This window comes from Schistocerca piceifrons, chromosome X (genome assembly GCF_021461385.2).
Source record: "Schistocerca piceifrons isolate TAMUIC-IGC-003096 chromosome X, iqSchPice1.1, whole genome shotgun sequence".
In the NCBI taxonomy this organism is placed as follows: domain Eukaryota; kingdom Metazoa; phylum Arthropoda; class Insecta; order Orthoptera; family Acrididae; genus Schistocerca; species Schistocerca piceifrons.
Window position 1 is genome coordinate 615,116,621 of NC_060149.1, and position 23,484 is coordinate 615,140,104.

A 23,484-nucleotide genomic window follows, 5' to 3' on the forward strand; every position below is an offset into this window, starting at 1 on the left:
TACTGAAATAATTTATGCAAATCATGTAATCAGTAACATTGTAGCTCACTTCTTACATTTCAAACTGAGCAGGTTTCATTTTCACTCTAGTAATTAGGATGATACTTGACTTTTAAGTGTCTTCCATTTGGCATGTACTGAAAAGAGATTGAAACAAATGTAATTGTATATAAAACTGTGGCTAAGGGAAAACATTGTAAAACATTGTAATTTTTGTTTTTTCAGCAGTCATTTTTTCGTACACAACGGCGGCGGCAGCGGCAGAGGCAGAGGCAGAGGCAGAGGCAGAGGCAGAGGCAGAGGCAGAGGCAGAGGCAGAGACAGCGGAATACTTCTGAAAGCTCTGCACAGACTGTGGAGGATAGTGAAGAAGAAGATGATGATTCGACTGTAAGAAAATCTGGACGATCCCGTTTAGCAGAAAATCTGGGACTGGTTCCATGCCGTCGATCACAGAGTTCTAGTACTGCACATGCCCCAGTGCCAGCTTCCAGTCTCAATCGGCAACGGGTATCAGCTGGTATTCCTACGTTGAACCTGTTTGGAAATGATAGTCTCGACTACTTTTCTGATGGGTATGAGTCTTTGCTAGTGCTAATTGATGTTTAAACCTGTTGTGAATGTGCGTGAGAGATAGAGATAGAGAGAGAGAGAGAGAGAGAGAGAGAGAGAGAGAGAGAGAGAGAGAGAGAGAGTGGAGGGGGGTATTTGTTTTTAGTCTGTGCTGGAAGTAATTGCTAGGAAACTTGGGTACCTTACATGCATCTTCTGTGTATCCAAGAAGTGAGCCATTATTGAACTAAATATGTATGGTGTGGCTCACTGATAAGCCATGGCATATTATATAATGTTTTGTACTTAATCAGGTGGTGTAATGATTTATTGTTTCTGTGTTAAATGATGGATCAAAACTAAATCTATCTTTTTGTGGTAGTCACCTGTTGGTCACAGAAGGATTTCAGTACTTTTAGGATGTGGAGTATAGATGTCTGAAGTGAGGTCCTGACTTAAGGTGTCCTGGCCATCCTGCACACACTGTGCAATACTGAATTTTTATATTTTATAATATTCTCTCTGTTACTGAGAGGAAAAAGCATAATGAAGAAAATACGTTCTTAGACATACTCTCTTGGCCCCACAAACTGCAGTCAGTTTTTGTTGCCATCAGGAAGAAACTAATAAAGAAAAAGGGTAATATTACAAAAGAGGATTCCAGCCAGCAGTCTTTAAGTCTCACTTTCAGAATAAAAAAAAATTACCTGGCCACTATTCTCATTTTTGCTGTGTGTTTTGAAACATTCATCACATCATAAGTTCATACGGTGATCAGATTATTCATTCATCTTTCAGTTTTGGTTTGTTACTGGTAAGACATCAAATTTCTTCACTTCAAGTCAAATTAGTAAACTATAGTTATAATTTTTGCATAATTTAAAAACATTTTAGTACTTTATTTTACATGTTTTTTGCAATATGAAGGGCATGCCCATTTGCATGCATTTGGCCGTTTTGGCTCTTGCAGCAATATTGAATTTTGTTCTGTGGTATCTTTTATTCACCTCAACAATGTTTCCAGAAATCACCTTATTAACAACAATAAATACAACACCTAAAAGACAGTGTGAAAAATGGTGAAATGGTGTGGCTTGCATAGTAGTAGTAGTTTCAGTTTTCAGTATTTTTGTAAAAATTTCTTAATGGAGGTACATTATTTGTGGTGATGTGTAATATGGATACACCCAAATTTGATGACATGCACACATTTTTTGCTGTTACATTGTCCAATGTTGCTCTGCCTGTTATTATATAAGAGTTCTGTGTTAATTACAGGTCAGACGGTGAAAATGGAAATGAAGGTGGTGGCACTAGTATGTTGTGCCACCGATCTAGGTCGTCACCAACAACAGCAAGACGTTTGGCTGCAAGAAAACTGTCTCAAAGCTTGATGAGCAGCACACCAAGGCCTCATGTTAATTCGAATCCTCGGCCAAGCACCTCACGTGACACTACTTCAAGTAGCCGCCACAATCTCCTGGACTCCATAATGGAAAGCCAAGGCCTATGGCATTCAAGGAATACGACCATGTCTCTTAGGAGAGATGGTACAATTACTATTAAAAAGGCATCCAAAGTGGAGAGGCCAAGTAAGGCAATGTCTGGTAGTGATGATGGACAAAGCATTTCTAGGTTTACAGAATCCTCAGATGGATATCGGGAAAGGATACAACATGACAGTAATCCACAAGAATTGCCCTCCCATATTTTCAATCAAAGGGATGCAATTAGTGTTGTCCCTGTTGCAGATAGTGGTCCTAACATTTTTACCAGCCATGCTGGTAGTAGTGGATCTTCGAACAATGTGGGTCAACAAACATGTGTAAATAGCAGATTTCCATGGGAGTCCCATACAAGTAACCGAGTAAATGTTACAGACAACCAGACAAGAGTTTCTCAAGTTCCACTCTATCCTGGTAACTCCAACTCAAGATCTCCTGGATCATCTGGATCATATCATCATAATAAGGACAGTCAGTATGAAAGGACATCAACTTCATCATACCAGTATAGTGGACATATGTACTCAGGTACCCATCTTTCTGGATTTGATAGTGATAGAGGTCATTTGGGATATACAGGCTACTTGGGTCCAGAGAACAGTTCTACCACATCAGATTTACCAAATCCTGGTAGGTTCAATTTATTACCACAATTTCCAGTAAGGCGAACACATCCTCATCCTTCCACATCCCTCAGTGCTAGCAGCACCGATGAAAGGCAACTCGAAGAGAGTGACTTTCTTGATGACCAAGATATCTCAAGTGGAAAGTCATCAAATGAGAGAGACACTAAGAAAAATACTTACCGGAAAGTTACAGAAGATGACGACTTAGATATTTATAGTGACATTGAAGTATCCAGTGCTGGTGGACAAAATTGTGCTTCTGAGCATGAAGATAATGAACGTAATTTTGATGTTCTTCCTCCACCCCCAGAACCTTCAGCTTTACTTATAGGGCTTGGTGAACAAGATTCTAGTGATAGTGAAACAAATGATTCTTTAGTAATAGATATTCGTCCCAATCCAGATGACCATACACATAAGGATAATGTTACCAAATCACCAGATGAGTCCGAAAAGTATGATCCAGCTGTCCCATGTGATGATAGTGATGATGATGATGATGATGAGCCACTTGTATCTCAGAATCTGCATAAAGAAGACATTCCACTCCCACCATGCCCTCCTTCATCGGAGAAGGTAGATATGAGTACTTCAAATGCAAGTTACTTGCAGTCACCAACTTATGGTGAGCTGAGCAAACAGTGTTCTGTTCATGTTACTGAAGCTGTAACAGAAGCAGTGAAGGAGGTGATCAACAGTACTCTTCAGAGCTCTTCAGCATCCATTAACAAGGCTCTGGCATCTGGTGATGAAGACGATGATGAGGGAGAATGTCCCAATTTCTCTATCTACTCAGCTGACAGTATGGACATAGCCCGGAAAGCAACTGAAATACCGGAAGAGAATACAGGTGCTTTAGATAAGAGTGATCCTGTCACTGTCATGACAGATGAAGACAAAGCAGAGGTTGAAAAGTGTGAGGCAAAATCTGATATTCTGGAGATGCCGATTGAATCGAGTAGTGACCATAACAACCAAGAGAGCAGAGATAATGATGAACAGATGGAAGAGTCAGGATCAATTTCAGAAGTGCAACATGAACCATTAGAAAATAATGATGATATGATTGAACGTTTGTCAAAAACTCTTCAGTGCAGCAGCCGCAGCAGCAGTAGTTGTAGCAGTAGCAGCAGTAGCTGCTGTAGCAGCAGTAGTAGCAGCAGTGGTAGTAGTTCCAGCAGTAGTACTGACGGTAGTTCTATTAGCCAAAACACTAGTTGTGAAGAACCAAGCAAAGTTGTCACGTCCGAAGAGAAAGACACTACTGCTATAGCTGTTGAACAAATAGCTGACCAAATGAGTAATCTCAGTGCCGTTCATCCTGTTACGTCAAGTGCCTCTGAAAACCACGAAAAAAGTGCAATCAGAGATGAGAATGATCCAAAAAACCATGAAGATGTGAAACTAGATGTGTCCGGAGAGACAGAAAATCTAGTGGAAGGAGCTGCTTCTGCAGTATCTGCAGTGTCACCAAATAATGCAACAGGTTCACAAAATAAGACTGCATTGCCACTAAGTAACACAGCGTCATCACTGAATAGTAGTCTCCCTGCTGCAACTCCAGTTGGACTGGAAGGTCTGGACACTGAAACAATATCAGAAACTGAGGAAGCAATAAATTTTGATGATGATATGAGTCATGATGAAACTAGTTTTTTGAGTGAAGAAGATGGTGAAATTTCCCCTCAAAAGAAAAGAAAGAAAGCTACTGATGAAGTGAAAGATAACAGCAAAGCTGACAACGATGTGTCTGCTGAGAAACCACAGCTTGAAAAAGACCTGTCTCCTGCTGAAACAGTGGACTATGAGGAGGGTGAAATAGTAGATGAGCGTCCAAGACTGACTGATGTCACTCAGAAAGATAAAATTTTAGACAAAGATAAAAGACTTGAAAGTAATGAAATAAGATCTGCAGATGAAGCAGAAATGAGTGAGTCTTCTGTACACGCAGGAATTGAAGAAGAGAAGAAGAAAAAGAAAAAGAAATCTACGGACAGAGACAGGGACAGGGCAGATTTGAGTGTAAATGATGATGATGAAACAGTAAAGGGAAAAGGCAGTACATTAGATGACTCTATATCATGGAAGAAACCATCTAAAGGAACTAAGGAAAGAAACTATAGAGATAGCAAGAGTATCAAACCAACAGAGAAAGGTAAGGATGGAAGCAGAAAGGAAAATGAAGATAAAGAATTACCTAAAAAAGAGAAGAAAAAGAAGGAGAAAAGAAAAGACATGGAAAGATATGATGTCAGAAAAATAGTGAGTGATAAAAAGAGAAAGCGGAAAGATGAATTTGGCCGTGATCTCTCACGGGATCGTTCATATAGTAGGTCACGGTCACGTTCCAAATCACGTGGCAAGTCTCGTGACAGATCAGTATCTTTGTCAAGATCAAAGACTAATCGTGCAAAAGGCCGCTCGTCACCAAGGAGGTCAAGACATCGATCCCGCAGTCGTTCTCGTAGCAGGTCATATAGATCGAGAAGTAGATCAAAAAATAAATCTATATCAAAATTAAAAGATAGGAATCGAAAGAGCCGTTCAAAAGAAAGACAGAGAAAGGCGAGTCGAGATCGCTCCAGGAGCAGAAACAGAAGAAGTCGGTCAAGATCAGGCAGCAGGCTCAGAAATAGATCAAGAAGCAGATCCATCCACAAGTCAAGGGAAGGTAAAGACAGATCTAGAGCAGCTACCAGACAAAAAAGACCTCCAAAGAATCGTCGATCGTGGTCACGCACATGGACATCATCGTGGTCTCGGTCAAGATCACGATCTGTTTCCTGCTCATCTTATTCCCGATCTCCTTCGCCATCAGCAAGACGGTACAATCGATCTTACTCAAGGTCTTTCTCCAGATCCTGGTCTAGAGAACGACACGAAAGAGTTCCATTGCTTGAAAAAAAGACCAACCCTGTTGCAAAGCCACCAAAAAAACTCACTGTTATAGTAAACAATAGCAAGGAGGATAGTGATAGGCAACGAAAGAAAGATAAAAAGAAGAAGGACTCGAGAAAATCCAAAGACCAGTCAGGAGCAGAGAAGCGCAAGAAGCGGAAAGAGAGATCTCCGTTGCCATCCAAAGAAGTTTTCACTTCTGGTGACAATATTCTAGTTAGCGTGAATTTCAACAAATCAAATAAAGGACCCGGTGCAAAAGATGCTGCTGTCGCTGCAGCTGCAGCTGTTACATCAGCGTCTATATGTGCCTTGCCTAAAGATTCATCTAAGCGAAAACAAAGAGAAGATACATTTGATGTAGGTAGGCAAACAACTAAAAAATCCAGGAAAGATAAAAGTGGGAAAGAAAAGACATCCAAAGCCTTAAATAATGCAGCAAATACTGATAAAACTCTGAACAGAAGATCCAAAAAGGGAGCAAAGGGGGACAAGAGATTGGCTGCATTACTTAGGCAAAAACCAGTTGCAATAATTGATTTAGATCAATCACCATTTCGTGAACAAACCCCTTCACCCAGAGATCTCATAGTTCTGAGTGACAGTGATGATGCACAACGAGATAAAGAAACTGAAATGGAAGATGGAATTATGACCAGGATGATGCACCAGGAAATACTCAGTCCACAAAACTCTCTCAAAATGTCTGCAACAGCACGAACTCCTGAATCTCAGTCACCAGTTATGAGTTCTGTTGGTAACTACCTGAATACTAGTACAGGTCCTAAGACACCGCCTGAACCACAAATAAAGTTTTCAATAGCTGCAAAACCTCAACTGCGCTCAATTAGTAATCCGTTAAGAGAAGAAGATGATGATTTAATGGCTGAGGACACTGTACTGGATGAATCCGATAGACAGATGGATGAGGACCTCGACAGGGACATAATGCATAAAGGTCCCAATACACCACCTGAACCACGAGGACCAACAACTCCATGTTCTCCACCTATTTCACCTGATGCTTATGATCCATTTGATCCCACAAAATCAGGTACACCGTCACCTGTAAGAGAAGAAGTACATATTGATGAACTCCAAAGTCCAAGTGGTACACCATGTGAAGAAGTGATGCAGCATTCTGTAGGTGTGACTGATTCCCCTATTCAAAGTGACCCAGATGATACAGCAAAGAAAACTTTAGAAATGTCATCAGAGATTCCACTAATACAGTCTTCTGACAATTTGCGGGATGATGTGACTCTTTCTCCAGATAGAACAAAATCTCTAACCATGATTGAAAGTATGTTAGGGAGCTCACCATCAAATATTGATGAATCTGTTGTTGGAGCATCACAGCATCAGTTGCAAGTGGAAGTTTCTCCTTCAGAGCCAGGCGAAAAGTCAAGTACCTTGTCTGTTACAATGATAGTGCCTATGAACTCTGACATTACCCCATTATCACCAGAAATAAAAATTATTCCAATGACAGTTCAGCAACAGAAGCTTCTCAAACAGAATATAGTGCAGCAGCCTGTCACATCTACACCTACACATTGTAGCACACCAAGTAATTATTCAAACCTACCCAGTAGTATTGCCAGTACTCCAATTTCACCTTTAACAAGTACACCTGTGAGCCGATCAAATGTCTTTAGCACTCCAATTACCATTACAGTTCCTCAGCTATCATCTCATCACCTTCCACACCACCTCCCAAGCTCTCCTGTTGTGTCTCAGCAGAGAACAGTAGGTATCAAAACTGTTCCAGAGAAAGTGACAGCTATTTCGTACGTGAAAAGTGTGCCACAAAGGCCAACAGGACAACAGAATGGTGATCAGAAGGAACAGATACAAGATACATCTACAGAAGTTGTTGATATGGACCTTGATTCACCATATTCACCAGGGTCCAGTGAGGGCGATGACTTGTTTGAACCGCCGTCGGAGACTGTAAAACCGACTGCAGCATATCCACCCATGAATACAAGAGCCTCCCAGACACCACAGAAGAATTTAAGGCAGAGCTTACCAGCAACAGGGAATACTCCAAATAAACCACCAGACAAGTTTGATGCCCTATTTGGCATGTCACCAGCTCGTAACAAAGGTTCTACAAAAATGGGGAAAATTAAGACTCACCATGGAAAAACTGGAAAAATGAAGGGGAAGTTAGGAAAAGGTTAGTATCCTCATTTCTATATTGTTTTGAAATACTTTGAGTAATGTTTCTGGAGGTGCAACAATGGACCCATGGCTTATTTTGAATTACAGTTAAGTTAAAATCACATACAATTGTGATTGTTGGGTGTGCAGATTTTAAGTATAGGACGCAGTGTAAGTTTCCCTGTAAGTTATGCGCTAGTGATAAAAATGCATTTGCTATTTGAAATGTTTGCATTCAGAACTTCATTAAGTTCACATCCTTTCACTTTCTGAATTAATTCTTTCAATTTTACAGAAATGAGAAATGATCACCTCTAATGGAAATAACGGTTCATTAGCATTTTAGGGGTGTTATAAGGCTTCAAGTTGTATGCAGTTACCTACAGTATACTATCTCAAATATATGGGCACAGTGCCAATTGAAAACTGTGTCATCAAAGAATAATGTACTGAAATTGGACATTACATATTGCTCGAAAACCAGTTAAAAGAATTGACTTCATTACAAAAGATGTGGCAATACAAATCAAAAGAAATGACAGATTCTTTCAAAGGATTATCACTAGTGGTTTTCAAACACAATTAAAAACAAAACACAACTCAAATTGTTACAGTTTTTGCTACATTGTTGAAACTATTGACAGATTTCCATGGCTTTTATGAGTCATTGGGGATTGACTGTAGTAACTCATTATCATATTGCTTCCTTCAATTAATCCTTAGCATAGACATTTGTAGATCTTACTTTTACTCTCTGTGCCTTCTTTTCTTGTTTCCAAAGAAGACCATGCAGTCCGATGGGTGCTAAGCCTTTTACGCTTAAAAGAAATAGGTAATATACAAATGTTCCAACACTTATCACCGTTTTGGTTACCATTTAGGCTGGGTTCACTGAATATACACATCTGAGAATGATTTGTAATTTCCTGGAGATTATTTTATGTCGTTATAAACAAAAACTTTTGTTATTGGTTTAGTCATATTAATGGTTGCATGTGGCACCTCATTATTTTGTAACAGCCTTGTGATAAATCATTAGTTTAATATACAGGGCGAAGAAAAAATGCCGCACTTGAAGGTTGGCATGTGATTCTTCATCCAGTTTCGAGACATTGTAGCAAAATCAGATCGGGCACATTTTGAAAACACATATATGAAAATGTGGACCTGACAACACTGTCACATCATGCAGCACATCGGTGTGTAAAGATGAATGTGTATCACCCCACACAACCATACCAGTCATTGTAGCTCATTGAGTAGACTGCTGGGACATCAAACCCTCATCCACCATGGAGCTAGGGTTCGAATCCTCATGAGGTTCCTTTTCTTATTTTTTACAAGTCCATTCCCTAGTCCCCATCATTTGTGAGCAGGACATCATTTTGTCACATGACAGAGGCCTACTACATGACAGTGGGATCCATTAAACTACATGCATATGTCTACTAACCACACAGTGCACAACCAAAATTGGGCCTGTCAGGTTCATGTAGGGCAAATTCCTGATGGAGTGCACAGGTGATGAATACGTGGTTATGCTTTTAGTGCCAGGTGCATCCGACAATCAAGCTGCTGCTGCTGCTGCTGCTGCTCGTGCGTATTGTCCATGGTACCCTCAAAGGCACCATCCTGATAATGTTTTTCATTGCATGGAGCAATGCCAGGTCGTCCAAGGAATAAACGTACTCCACAAACAGAGGACCCCATTCTTGAAACCATTCACTAGTCGCCTCGACAAAGTACCCATTAAATCGCAGGGCAGTTGCAGATATCTCAGAGATTGGATGTTGAAGTGTTGCATGATAAAGAACTGCATGCATATCATTACACATTAATTCAACGCCAGTGGCAAGAAGACCACATTCAATGAGTACAGTTTTTCAGATGGCTTTTGCACCAAGTGGAAGATAAAAAACATTATACAAATAATGTGATATAGAGTGACGAATCTAGCTTCACTCATGTAGGTATTTTCAACCTTCACAACAGCCATTATTGGTTAGAACATGACCCACAGTACACCATGAATGTGGCATTCAGGCACACTTTGGCATGAACCTGTGGGCTGAAATCAAGGGGGGAATACTTTTGGGCCATTCGAATGCCCCTCTGTATCTTGTGTATCTTTGCAATACTTTGCCTGATGTGTTAGAATACATTCCTTTTGGTATTCGGCAACAGCTTTTGTTTCAGCATGATGGTGCACGCCACGATTTGGAATGAACGTGTGTAAATATTTAAGTGAAGCATTTCCAGAGAAATGGGTTGGTCATGGAGGTCCAATGTTCTGCCCTCTACATGGCTCTGACCTTAAATCCACTAGAGTTTTGTTTGTGTGAATACTTACAGGAACAAGTTTATTGTGCTGAGCTAATGGGACAGGTCCAGCACAGTGCAGAGTTCATGCCACCTGTTCTTGGCCATGCTTCATGCAGTTAACAGCGTTGCAGGAGCCTTATTTCTTAAATCACTTTCCATGAAAACTATTAGCGGGACTAGGTATTGCTAGATACACTTTTGCTTTGAATTGTGGTGAGGGATCATGTGCCAACCACCAAATGTGACATTTTTTCTTCAGTGTGTATATCTCCCGTAGGTATTTCTTGTATTGTTTTTGTGATATTAATGCAGGCATTTTTTTCATAATGCAAATATTTTAAGCAGTATTGTTGTACTTAGTTGATAAATATCAGTATTCACCACCCAGTGTCTACGACATGGATAGCGAAAGGAAATATAAGTGTCTCAGATATGAGAAAGAATAGATACTTACCGGAAAGAAATTGAGATGACTAACTTGTAGATGATATTTGAATTAACCACTCTATTTTGAGAACCATGCAGTTTTTCATTATGATGTTGGATAGAATAGAAAGAAAATAAGGAAGGACTAATGTGTTAGAAGTCAGCTGAGACAGGCTGTTCAAACCCTCTCCCATGGGGCTGAAGTTCCTGCCACCTCATCCACAGGCAGGTAAAGGCTGTACAGGCTATCATCTATCAGGTAGCCTTATTGCACCGCAATCTGCACATGGCCACCTCTGCCTGTAGGCACTTTCGACAGGATAGTGCAACCATGTAGGTTATGGCCTGGTTTGCCTCATTGCTAGCATATCACCTTTCTGCACACCCCAGGCTACCAGACCTGCAGGTGGCCTGTGGCTGAGCTCTTGAGTCTGAACAACCTGACTTAAGGAATGAGCGAGGTATGTCAACAGAGCAACAAGAGTAATCTACTGGATGTAACTGAAATATAAGAGTGTGCATTACTTCAGCATCAGTGTCAAAACTGGACGAATATGTGTCCTTTTTGTAATTAATGGTGAAGACCTGTAAATGTGCTTCTTGGTCATAAGGTTGGTTGTTGCACCTTTTTGGGTGTAACTTGTAAGCATATGTGTATCAAGTATGTGATATGTGTATCAAGTATGTGATGAATGTGTATTGTCGCAGTTACATTTTTTACTGTACTATTTTATGGCATGAACCTAAGTGAAATTATTTTGTGTTACAGGTTCAAAAAAAGAGATACAGATCAAAATGGATGAAGACCAGCTGCAGATTTTAGATGACCTTCCAAGCTCTGCTGTAGAACTTCAAGTAAAAGACAAAGTATGCCTTAGATATGTTAGTTTTATTCGTCTGTGTACTTAGTCTTTCTTTTGAAAATGTTATACTCATTTTTAATAAGGTATAACAAACTTGACTAAGTAGATTTTGGCTTTTTCTACATGGAATATGACAAAGTTGTGTCAGTGTTTTTATATCTCTCTCTCTCTCTCTCTCTCTCTCTCTCTCTCTCTCTCTCCCCCCCCCCCTCTCTCCCTCTCCCCCCCCCCCCTCCCTCCCCCCCCCCTGTGTGTGTGTGTGTGTGTGTGTGTGTGTGTGTGTGTGTGTGTGTGTGTGTGTGTGTGTGTGCGCGAGAGAGAGAGAGAGAGAGAGAGAGAGAGAGAGAGAGAGAGAGAGAGAGATCGACTGACCAACCTTTACCTGCAAAAAAGCATTCTGCAAACTGGACATCATCTTTTGAAGATATGAGTGCTTGTTCACACAATGGGTCAGACATTGCTGCGACAGGATGAGGAACAGTGAGTCATTTTGCAGATAACAAGACTACAAAAAAATTTATACATTTTTTTGGTAATGTGTCTTTCCTGAGTAAGTGAATTACAAAACCCATGAAAACTTATTTCTGCATTATTGTTAATTTCCCACTAACATATAATAGTCATTTCTCGTTGTACTTCTTTTTCAATGTCTGTGTTATACGAAGGCTATCCAAAAAGTAAGATATTTTGGTCTATAGCAGTGGTGGACAGGGCTACGGCTGCCATCATTGTGCCAAAACGTTCCTACACTCAGTACGCATCCAGCAGTGGTAGTGTGTGGTCTGTCTCTCTGCTACTTTGCTTTCTGTGATGTGTCAGAATGTGCGCTGCAAAAGAAAATCCTGCCACTTGTGATGTGTGTTTTGTGATTAGGTTTTTGTTGGCAAGAAAACTGCAAACCAATTGAAATTTATCGCGACATTTGTGACGTACGGAAAACGAATAGTGATTGAAAACCCAGTTAGCCAATGGTGCATTGATTTTAAAAATTTTCATACTAATGTTTACTATCAGGACCGCAGTGGTAGAAGTAGCCTTGTGACTGATGAATTGGTGACTAAAATCAACGACAAAATTTCCGATAAACATTGTTTCATGGTTATGGAACTTCTGCAACATTTCCTCAAATTTCACGGAGTTTGGTGCATGAGATTGTGGCAGAATAGCTGGTTTACCACAAATTTTGTGCTAGGTGGGTTCCCAAAATCCTAACGGAAGACCTCAAAAAAAGAGAGACTGGCTGCAGCACTGACCATCCTTGAAGATTATGAGAAAATTTGTAACACAGTTATCAGTCATATTGTAACTGGGGCAACAGTTGAGTGAAGTATGTCATTTGTGGAACAAAAATGCAGTTGATGGGATGGGTACACACACATCCTCGCAAGAAACCAAGGAAGTGTTTGCAATTACTGTCAGTAAGAAAGTGGAATACTGCTAACGTGAAATTTCAGAAGATTTGAAGATGGACGTGTAGGTGGGGCAGTATGAAAATTACAAATAATGAAGGAACAGATTCATAGTCGCATGTTAGGTGAATGAAAAGTGGGTAGCTATGGAGTAAGACAAAAGAAACTGTAATATTAGTGATGAGGCCAAATTAAAGAAAATACAAGGTAAGCCACAAAAGATAAAAGGAAGATGAAATTGAAAGTAAATAACTATGAAGGGTTTCATTGACACTACTAGTGTAGGTCCTCCCCTCAAGAACTTTTATGACTGTGCTTGGGGAGGTCCCATTTCATGCCATCACTGCAGTCTTTTTGTGGAATCTTGTGCTTTCAAAGTTGAACTGGGAGTTTATTGTGTGTTTCAGCACTGTATTGTATCATACTGCTTTGCCAGGCTTTCATTCTATTGTACTATTTGTGCAGAAACTGTGAGGTACAATTATCATCATATTATATTATAGCACTGGTGATAAACGTCTTGAGCAAGTCTCGTTGATTAAATATTTAGAAGTTTTGTTAGAATGATATACAGGATAGTTATAATTAAACTTTCACCACTTGTGCTAGTCTGTACAGAAAACTGTTTACCGTATGAGTACCCAACTTTATTGGAATGATCTTCAGATTGTTCATTGCAGGATTTGTGTTGTTGGTAGTGTAGTGTTGTGACTTGCCACTAGGTGCCGGCACTAGGATGGTGTGTAGGGTTGAAACACTTGCATCAGTTTGCATTGCAGTTGCAGTCAGCCAGCATGGATCAGGACAAGGTGGGTAGGGCTTTACTCATAAATCAAGTTGAACTACAGCAATAATGCTGCTGCTCTTCACAAGTATCGGTCCATTGTTCGTGAGGTCACTCCATAACACATTTGAAGGAAACCGAATCATTGGCCAATCATTCTAACCTGTGTGGCCACCAATATCACCAGATTTGGATCTGTGTGTTTTCTGACTGTGTGGTTACCTTGAAGACAGGGTTTATCAACAGGATACTAACACATGGAGATTGGAGATGAGCATAGCAACACTCAACCTGTGGTATTTCGGGCAGCAGTAGAACAATCTCGAGTGTGGTTCCAGGCTGTCATGGATGCTGATGGTCATCACATTGACCAACATTTATAACGTGGAATTTAAATGTGGTACACAGTTGACAAATGTTACCCTCTCATGTGGAAATTAAAATGTGTTTCTTTTGTGGTTATTATATTATTTTTCTTCTGCCCGTCCTTACAAATGTTGTCCTACAATCACTCATTTTTTCATGTGTGCCCTCTCATGTAGTGAAACTTTAATTACAACCACCCTGTAAAGTGGGACCAACAGGTCAAATCAGTGAAGGGTTGAGGGAGGAAGACATGGTACTAATGGTAACTAGTTCAGTCAGTTCAGAAGTTATATGACTGCAGAAACAATATTTTAGGTACCCTATAAAACATACCTGCAGTATTCATTATTGACAAAAGGGAAGACTGATGCAAACGGAGCTCTTTTTCACTTTGCTATATATGTGGATGGAACAGTGTAGGGAATGTCTTATAATGGTATAGTATGCTATGCTGTGTGTTGCACAGTGGTATGTGAAAATATACAGGGTGTTTCAAAGTCTTTGCATCAAACATTTAGGGGAGATCAGATCATGAAATACAGCTTTTGTTACAGACAAAGAGTTAGCTTGCTTAAACTTCCTGGCAATGCTAGGTGTCTTTTAGTATTTACTGGCCAATGGACGACGAGATTTCACCGAACTAGTAGGGTCTACTAACCAGGTGTGCTGCATACTACCTGCCCCAATAAAATGTCAGTGATTTTTACAAGAAGCCCATGAGACTTAGTATCTATAAGTGGAAAAAGATAGTTTAGAAGTGAATCAGGAACTTTAATTTTGCTCAGCCCATCCCCTTCCATGCTAGCCAGATGACTGTATTATAGGCAACACAACTGCATATGCACAAGGTAGGGTGCCCTGCCTTGCCACCTCTATAAGATGCATAACCAATACATAAGGGTGGTCTAGTGGTTCTAGGCGCTCAGTCCGGAACCGCACGGCTGCTACGATCGCAGGTTCAAATCCTGCCTCGGGCATGGATGTGTGTGATGTCCTTAGGTTAGTTAGGTTTAAGTAGTTCTGAGTTCTAGGGGACTGATGACCACAGATGTTAAGTCCCATAGTGCTCAGAGCCAATACATAAGGAATCCTTGTGTTGCCAGGAAGAGTCTGCCAATATTTTGCCCGTAACAGAAGTTCTTCCTCATAACATGATCTATCATCCCCAGAGGTTTCAATACAAAGACTGTTAAACATGCTGTATGTGCAGGTAGTGTTCTTTCTCCTTAGTTACCACATCGAGATTGGCTCTGTCAATAATACAGTATGGTACCTGAAGAGAAACTATCAAAGCAAATTTGCAAGAGGATTGGATGCTGTCAAACACAATGTCCATGTTTCAATATGCCATTGCTGAGGACTAAAATCACACAACTGGTTTGATATAAAATGTCAGTGTAAGTTCCGAGAGATTCTACTATCATGAGCGAGTGAATAGTCCTATGAAAATTTCATACAAATATTTGTCAGGGCGCTTAAGAGTCTTTCAGGTGTATTTACATATATCTGTATTATAATTTCAACAGCCCAGTTAATATTTTCAATCATTAAACATAGATTTTTTGCCTCTCACGGTCCTGTTGGCATTGCAGTTTCAAGATATTGTTTTTATGACTGTCAGAATTATGAGATAAACACAGTTTTTTGGAAGCCTGTAAACACAGCTTATGAGTTGAATAGTTACCTCTCTTTGGTCTCACCATTAACTGTAATATTACTTAAATGATTTGCTTATATAAGGAAATGTAGGCAGTGTACACTTGCCAACGCAAGTGAGGCTAAAGGGGATGTTAACCACCATGACATAGATTTCACATCTAGTGGTAAGTGCAAACATGCACCCACTAGATAGACTCTGTAAAAGTGCTAACCTTACTCTTGTCAGGGTATCACATATGAATCCACCATTAATTCGGCATTTATTGTCGATTTGAATTCATCACACAACCTGATTTAGCAGGAAGTTTCCTGATTATTTCTAGAGATATAGCACAGTTACAGGAAGCTACAGGCTCAATGATTGTCAAGGGTTGGGGAGAATTTTGTTCTCTTACAATTGATTTAATGCCGATGGGTCAGCCCCTGCAACACTTTTTAATTGACTTGGGCTCAATACTGATATGTGCTGTAATGATATTTTTGTGCCCAAAAACAGTAATGAAGAATGTAGAATATTGGTGTTGATGTACAATTTCCAACCTATGCAAATGAATCTCTGGAGTGATTAAATTGATAGAATCTTGAATAGGGAATCAAATTTGGTAAAGGCATTTAGCTCAAAAATATTTGAAATAACTGTTTTGTAACTACAGTGACTATGACTTTGCAAGAGATGTCTTTCTATTTGAGTTCTCTTTACATGGAATGAATTCTTTGCTGCAAAGAGATAGATCAGTGCGGTACACTTGGCAGTGGTGGAGCTCCTAACTGATAACATGTTTGTAGGCCGTCCATTGCATCGACTGTGTCACTTTCCTTTGAAAGGGAACTGGATGGTAATTTGTTGATGCTAATTTGTTGTGGATGTTGTGAACATCTTGCAGGCTTACTCAAGCCAGTTTAGCACTGGGCTGTTAACAACGTGATGGGCAGGATGGTCATAATTAAACTTCCGTAGGACAATGAAACTTTGTGGAAACGTTTGTAAGGACATGTGGAAGAGAGGTACCGAATAAACCATTGAAAGAAACACATGTTAATTTCCACGCAAGAGGGGTAACATTTGTTAATTGCGTACCATGTTTACTGTCTAGGTTACAGATGTTGCTCAATGTGACCACCATCTGCATCAACAACTGACTGGAACGGGTCTAGGAATACCATTTCTAAATTGTTTGTAGTGCTTTTCAAACGGTGAACCATGGAATTTTCAGTTATCATGACACAGCTTGTGCACTGCTTGAAGGTTGTGCATTGTGCTCAGTATTCTTAGCTATGGCAACAGTAAATTCTTCAACAATTTGTAGCGCAATTGCTCACAGGAGCAATTCCCAAATCACCAGTGAATTCCAACTTCCAGATCGAGTTCTTCAACCCCAGTGCAGGAAGAGGACCTCTCCATATTCATTTTATGTGCCAATACTTGCGAAGAACTGCACCACTATTGCTGTTGTTTTTTGAAAACAGCTTTTTGAGTAAAGCTCTGCTCACCTTGTCCAGAGTCATGTTGACTGTCTGCAATTGTAATACACACTGATGATTTTGTTTCAACCTGTACCTAATGGCAAGTCATAACACTAACACTGCTAACAATGTAAATCCTGCAACATGCAGTCCACATCATCCGTATAAAGTTGGGTACCCATACAGTAAATAGTTTTCCATCTTCACTGACTCAGGTAATGAAAATTTAATTACAAACACTGTGTATATTGGAACCAGAGTGATTTTTACTCATTATTTAGTTGGCCTACTGCAGCTTACACTACTGATGTGGCTCCATTTGTGTCAGCAGCTACAGACGTAAAATAGAAAGAACATTCTTGTTGCTCATTATCAGACAAGAAAGTAAGTGTTCCCACAATGAAACTTTCACTTGGCAGCAGAGTGTGTGCTGATATGAAACTTCTTGGCAGATTAAAACAGTGTGCCAGGCCAAGACTCAAACTTGGGATCTTTTCCAGTAGAGCACTTGCCCATGAAAGGAAAAGATCCTGAGTTCATGACTTGGTCTGGCAAACAGGTTTAATCTGCCAGGAAGTTTCATATTATCCACCACAGAGTGAAAATTTGATTTTGGAAACAACCCCCAGGCTGTGTCTAAGCCATGACTCTGCAATATCCTTTCTTTAAGGAGTGCTAGTCCTGCAAGTTTTTCAGGAGAGCTTCCCTGAAGTTTGGAATTACGAGATGAGATATGGCAGAAGTAGAGCTATGGGGACAGATGTGAGTTGTGCTTCGGTAGCTGAATTGTTAAAGCTCTTGCCCATGAAAAGCAAAGGTACAAAATTCGAATCTATGTCTGGCACATAGTTTTAATCTGACAGGAAGTTTCAAGAAAGTTTTCATTGGTGCACAGCTGAGCAAGTTGGCTGGCCGGGCTGTGCTGTGATGTTCGAACAACAGTATTGCAGGCAGTGATGTATTGTGGTCTTTGTGTGACCAATGATGACAATACTTAAAATGAGTTTTTGATGAAGAAAAAACTACTTGATGCATCTGAGGGTTTTGACAGGTGGTGAGTATGGTGTTCGCGAAAGTGTGTGATCTCTGCTTGTTAATGCATTAGTGGTCAGAGCTTTTAGTGGGTTTGAAATTTTGAATGATTTTTGGAATCACTACTAGGGAATGGTATGCCAACATTAATGTTACATGACAAACTTGACTGCCCAGGGCATATTAGAGAACAGTGTGATTCGTCTGCAGGTACATAGTGTGTATCAAATCTGCAAACAATGCTGGGCATTTCTGCTAAATTAAAATGGCGTAGGCTGCAGGAATAAACTATCAGTCCCATATGTGACTGATATTGTTTCTTTTGCGAACATTGAGAACATAAACTAGAAGCCACTGCATGGATTTGTGTACGTAAGCCGTAGCTGATCCTAAACCTGGTTGAGAAAGGAGGAGGGTGAGGAGCAAAACCTCATTTTTTGAGGTCATCAGTATGGTGGAATTGATGGAAGGGGCAGCCCTGCCTTTGTGGATGATGTAGTAGTAGTATGGAGAGATAACATATGTTTCCCAGGTTAGGGCTAGTTAGCGACTATGATTATTAACTCAGCATCACGTCTGGTAAGCAAGGTATTTTAAATGCCAATCACCTTCCGTAAATTCCGGTGGTGATTTCGAATTTTTGAATTAAATTAACCCTGGTAAATAGAGAGAAATGCTAAGAATTTATCAATGATTATTTATCAGTTTGTCTCAAGGATTCTGAGGGAGGACAAATTCAAGGAGATAGAGTAAAGAAATAAGAGTAGCCACATTCACCAGAACTATGAGGAAGCTGAAGACTTGAGCAAATTTGGGATGGAATTTGATAGGAGTAAATGCAGCGTGCAGTTTTCTGCAAATACCTGCAGCTGTGCCATGTGTGTCAAAGCTTACATCACTAACTAACAGACTAGAACAATAATTGCAAGACATTAAATGGGATATCCTGGGTATCTGGGTGACAAGTCTACAAGGAGAAAAACCTGAGACCCTGCCATCAGGTCATGTCATCTTATGAAATAATGAGGATATGTCTTTACGTGAAGTTGCTATTCTAGTCAACAGGAATATAAAAAATTCATTCACAAGATGGTATGCATTTCTCTTATAGTGATATAGACTGAAAATTGAACAGCAGATCCTCCAAGTTTATGCCCCAATCAGCAATTCTGATGAAGAAGAGATTCTTAGAAGATGCAATTGAGTATCATCGTGGGAGATTTCAATGCAAAAATAAGACAAAATATAGATGGAGACCTATGGAATTCTGGCAGCTATGCATTGGGCTGTAGAACTGAAAGAGGTAAATGAATGGTAGAATATATTACAGCAGAAAAGTTCTGTTCTATGAATACCTTCTTTAAGAAACCCATCCAATCTCAATAGACATGGAAGAGCCGTGGTCATCAAACCAGGGAGTGATCAGTGGTGATACAAAGCACACTTTCCTAAGAGTGGGTGATTTTTGAAACAGAAAACATAATTTCAGCAAACTATATCTGAGAATGTGTCTTTGAACTAAACAAACTTGCTGAGAAAATTACAGGAAGCATCCAAAGTACAGAAAAACAGATCCTGCTCCAGAAATCTAGTAACAGCCAACTTTCAGGTGTACCGTGCCGCTCATTGAAGACGGGAGACAATGGAAAGGAGTCAAGCAGAATATACAGCTCTTAATAAGACTGCCCAGAAAGAAATAAGAAAAGATCTAAGGAAATTTAATGATGTTCTGATCATGTGCAAACAACTGAAAAAGTTGAAACATGAAACTTTTAAAGACCAGAATGTCTACAGGAAGATCTACAATCATGGAACTCGAGAACTAGAAGGAAGAGTGTCGCAGATAGACATAATAATGTATGGAAAGTTCTGGTAGAGAATAACGAATTATTTAGGAATAAAGGAGGCAACTCACCGAAAGACAGAAGCACTGCGTCATCGACAGGTATACAAACAAAAGGTACAGAGCTTTGCTTTGCTAGCTTTCAGAATAAAAGTCCTTTCTCAAGCTTGTAGCAGAAATTTTATTTTTTATTTAAATTTTATTTGGTATCATATCCTTTCCAGGGGCTTTTCTGTTTCTCATTTAAGTGCATTTTCAACTTCAGCTATAGATACTTCTTGCCCGTCATTCAGGGTTACGAGTTCTTCCTCATGCTGTCTGCCAATGGTCGCAGTCTTGGTAGAAATCTCTAACAGTTTAGTAATCTTATGTCTATCTGTATTATTTAGGAATAAAGGAGATGGCTCACTGAAAGGCAGAAGTGCTACGTTGTCAACAGGTACACAAACAAAAGGTACAGAGCTTTGCTTTGCTAGCTTTCGGAATGAAATTCCACTCTCAAGAACCCCTCCCCCCCCCCCCCCCCCCGCCCCCCCCCCCCCCCACACACACACACACACACACACACACACACACACCTCTGTCTCACTACATGTGTGGCACAATGTTGGGAGACAAGCATGTGTGTGTGAGGAATTTCATTCTGAAAGATAGCAAAGCAAAGCTCTGTACCTTTTGTTTGTGTACCTGTTGATGACGTAGCACTTCTGCCTTTCGGTGAGCCATCTCCTTTATTCCTAAATAATACAGGTAGACATAAGATTACTAAATTGTTAGAGATTTCTACCAAGACTGCGACCATCGACAGACAGCATGAGGAAGAATAAGTAATCCTGAATGATGGGCAAGAAGTATCTATAGCTGAAGTCATTCCATTAAGCAGCCAAGCAATAGGTACGTGCTAGAGACCAGAAGTTCGTCAGTAAACATAGACAACTGCTCGAGCCTTTCCGGGCCCCCCAGGTTTTATTGTTGGCTCGAGTGAGAGACTTACACATGTGTCATCTTGTTCACCATGGTATTGGTGGCTGCAGCATTCTCATTGATGTGCTGCTATGTCACAAGAGATTGCTCACAATTTCATAGACATCTCTGTCTAATTGCCACAACAAAAGTGCAGATTGTGTGACATTGTATAGTATGGAAAGTAACTAACTATAACTTGTCATACATGTATATTGTTATAACGACTGTGCTTTTCACTGTGTAGTAAAATCTCTCTTACGAGGCAATGACCTACAGAGATTATACAGGGCACTTGCTTCCATGCTGCTACAACTAATTAGCTAAAATGTGCCTTTAGTGTCCATGGAAACACTGAAATCAGTTTATCAATGCAGCCACTGTCTATGAAAATAACTGAAAATATGTGACAATGAAGTTTGAGTTATTCCTTGGATGCTTGGTCACATAGCATAATGTGTTTAGACAGTTGCAGTTAATAAGCAGAAGATTTGGTTTTGTAATATTGTCTAACACATTTTTGAAATTTTCTTAATAACTGTGCCTTTATTTTAAGAAACCTATGATAACAGCACTGCTTTTATACACCTATATAGGTGAATCAGTAAGATAAATGTTTTAACAAAAAGTTTTGTGCAGTGAAGAGGCAAGGCCATTGTTCTTTAGTTTTCTACATTTTATTGAGCAATGTTTCTTCATTTTAACCCATTTCGGTTGAATAAGGAGATACTGGATCATTAGCAGTAGGTTCTGTTTGCAAGTTTGCTCCTGACTATATTAAAGTTTGGCTGATAATAAAATATGAGCTTTTTCATTCAACACAAACACTTCCCATGTGAGAATTCCAGTATCGGCTTGAACTGTAGCTTTTAGAAAGAGGAACCCATCAAATCATGTGCTCTTCGACACATCACATCTTGGAAGATGTGTATGAACATGTGAAGTACAACCAGATAATCAATCTAGGTGACTTTCTCCATGCTTCAAACACACAACAAGGTGTTTATTGTGCCCATGTTGATCCTCATGGTCTGTGACGATCTAGCAGAAGGGTTATTTTTGTGGAAGACTGACTTCCATACCGAGGAGGTGGCTATGGGTGATCTGATTACACTCCTGTTGTTTTCCAGTACAAAAACTTATGTAACTTGTTGCACTTGTGGCTGTGCAGTGATAAAAAATGAGCCAGCCAGCAATGCCCAGTATCATTCACACACTTTTATCTCTTGCAGTTTATCTTGACAGTTCAAGTATGTGTGGTAGACCACTGATATTTGCACTTGGAAAGGCTAGTGCCTCGATGATTTTGAAGGTACTGTGCCCGAGTGTCTAACTGGATTGCCTGTGATAGAATGTCCTTGAGTTTTTTTATGTTGCTTTTGTTTCCCCTCAACTCGCAGTGAGATGGTAAATATATGGGACAATATAATCACAAGGGAACTTGTGAACTATTTTATCCACCAGTGTAACAGGAAAGCTACGCGAGTGTCCCCCTCCCCCCTTCTACACACACACACACACACACACACACACACACACACACACACACACACACACACAGAGTTATTTACTTTACTATTTCTCTTTGTGGTCAGTAGAAACATACAATGGCCTTATAAAGTTGTAGTTCTGTACCATTCCCATATAAATGACTTATTTCAATTAACCACGTACATCCCACCCTTATAACTGGTAAGAGAGTTCTTACGTTTTGAATCTATACAGTTGAAAGCAAGTTATAACAAACTGCATTCTGTAAGGTAAAGAAAATTGTCATTTTCCATGTGTTAAAGAAATGACTAAACAGTACACAGAACTAAATTTATAGCTAGCAGATACTGAAATATTGTATCTCGGTATTTATTTGTTTTGTGCATTGACTTTAAAATTTCTTTTTTCTTAGACGAATTAAGTTCTTACTTTAAGTTCATAATCTAATGCATAATTAAGATCAATTAGTATAATAGATAATGGAGGTAAAGAGTGGATGAAACATTCCCATCATACGCATCTTTGTTGTATTAATTACCTCCATTATGTTTACCTGCAGTATACTTTTCAGAGTAAGTATTAAAAACTTAGTTCCATCAGAGTAAGACTACCATCCATGGCATGGCACATCTGGCAATGGGCTTCTTACTTATGTTTACAACAGCTGGTGGTGCATCTGTATTCAGCTGTTGTTCATCACATTGATAACTGATTGTTGACAAACAGTGAAGATGACCTCATTCAACAGAAATGACATTTATCAAACATTTTTTCTACAGTCAAGTGAGGTGAATGATATCCATTGTACTTTGAAAATTACCGTTGTTTTCAAAATCTCATATAGAAGATACATTGGAAAACATTAATGCTCATTTAGTGTCAAAAATGTTCTCTCTCTCTCTCTCTCTCTCTCTCTCTCTCTCTCTCTCTCTCTCTCTCTCTCTCTCTTTTGAAGTCGAATTGCTAGTTAAAACCTGACCACCAGCAATTATTTGTTATTTAGTATTATTACTTCTTGAAGGTCCTTGTAATTTCTTATGTTTATGATGTTTGTGTGTTCTGGAATATTCGATGTTTGTAATAAACATGCTTTCATTGATAAGTGTTGTATTTCA

The 23,484-nt window shown here is 39.6% G+C and overlaps 1 protein-coding gene across 6 annotated transcripts in view; it reads left to right on the forward strand.

Moving 5' to 3' along the window:
* Nucleotides 1-23,484, forward strand: part of LOC124723232 (serine/arginine repetitive matrix protein 2) — a 290,135-nt gene that overhangs the window by 102,324 nt on the left and 164,327 nt on the right. For 5 of the 6 annotated variants that reach the window (XM_047248421.1, XM_047248422.1, XM_047248425.1 and 2 more), the window contains 3 exons: nucleotides 226-575; nucleotides 1,831-7,763; nucleotides 11,265-11,362. In XM_047248421.1, coding sequence (XP_047104377.1) covers nucleotides 226-575; nucleotides 1,831-7,763; nucleotides 11,265-11,362 — 6,381 coding nt within the window. The remainder of the gene's footprint in view (nucleotides 1-225; nucleotides 576-1,830; nucleotides 7,764-11,264; nucleotides 11,363-23,484) is intronic. The other variant, XM_047248423.1, reaches the window with a different exon arrangement.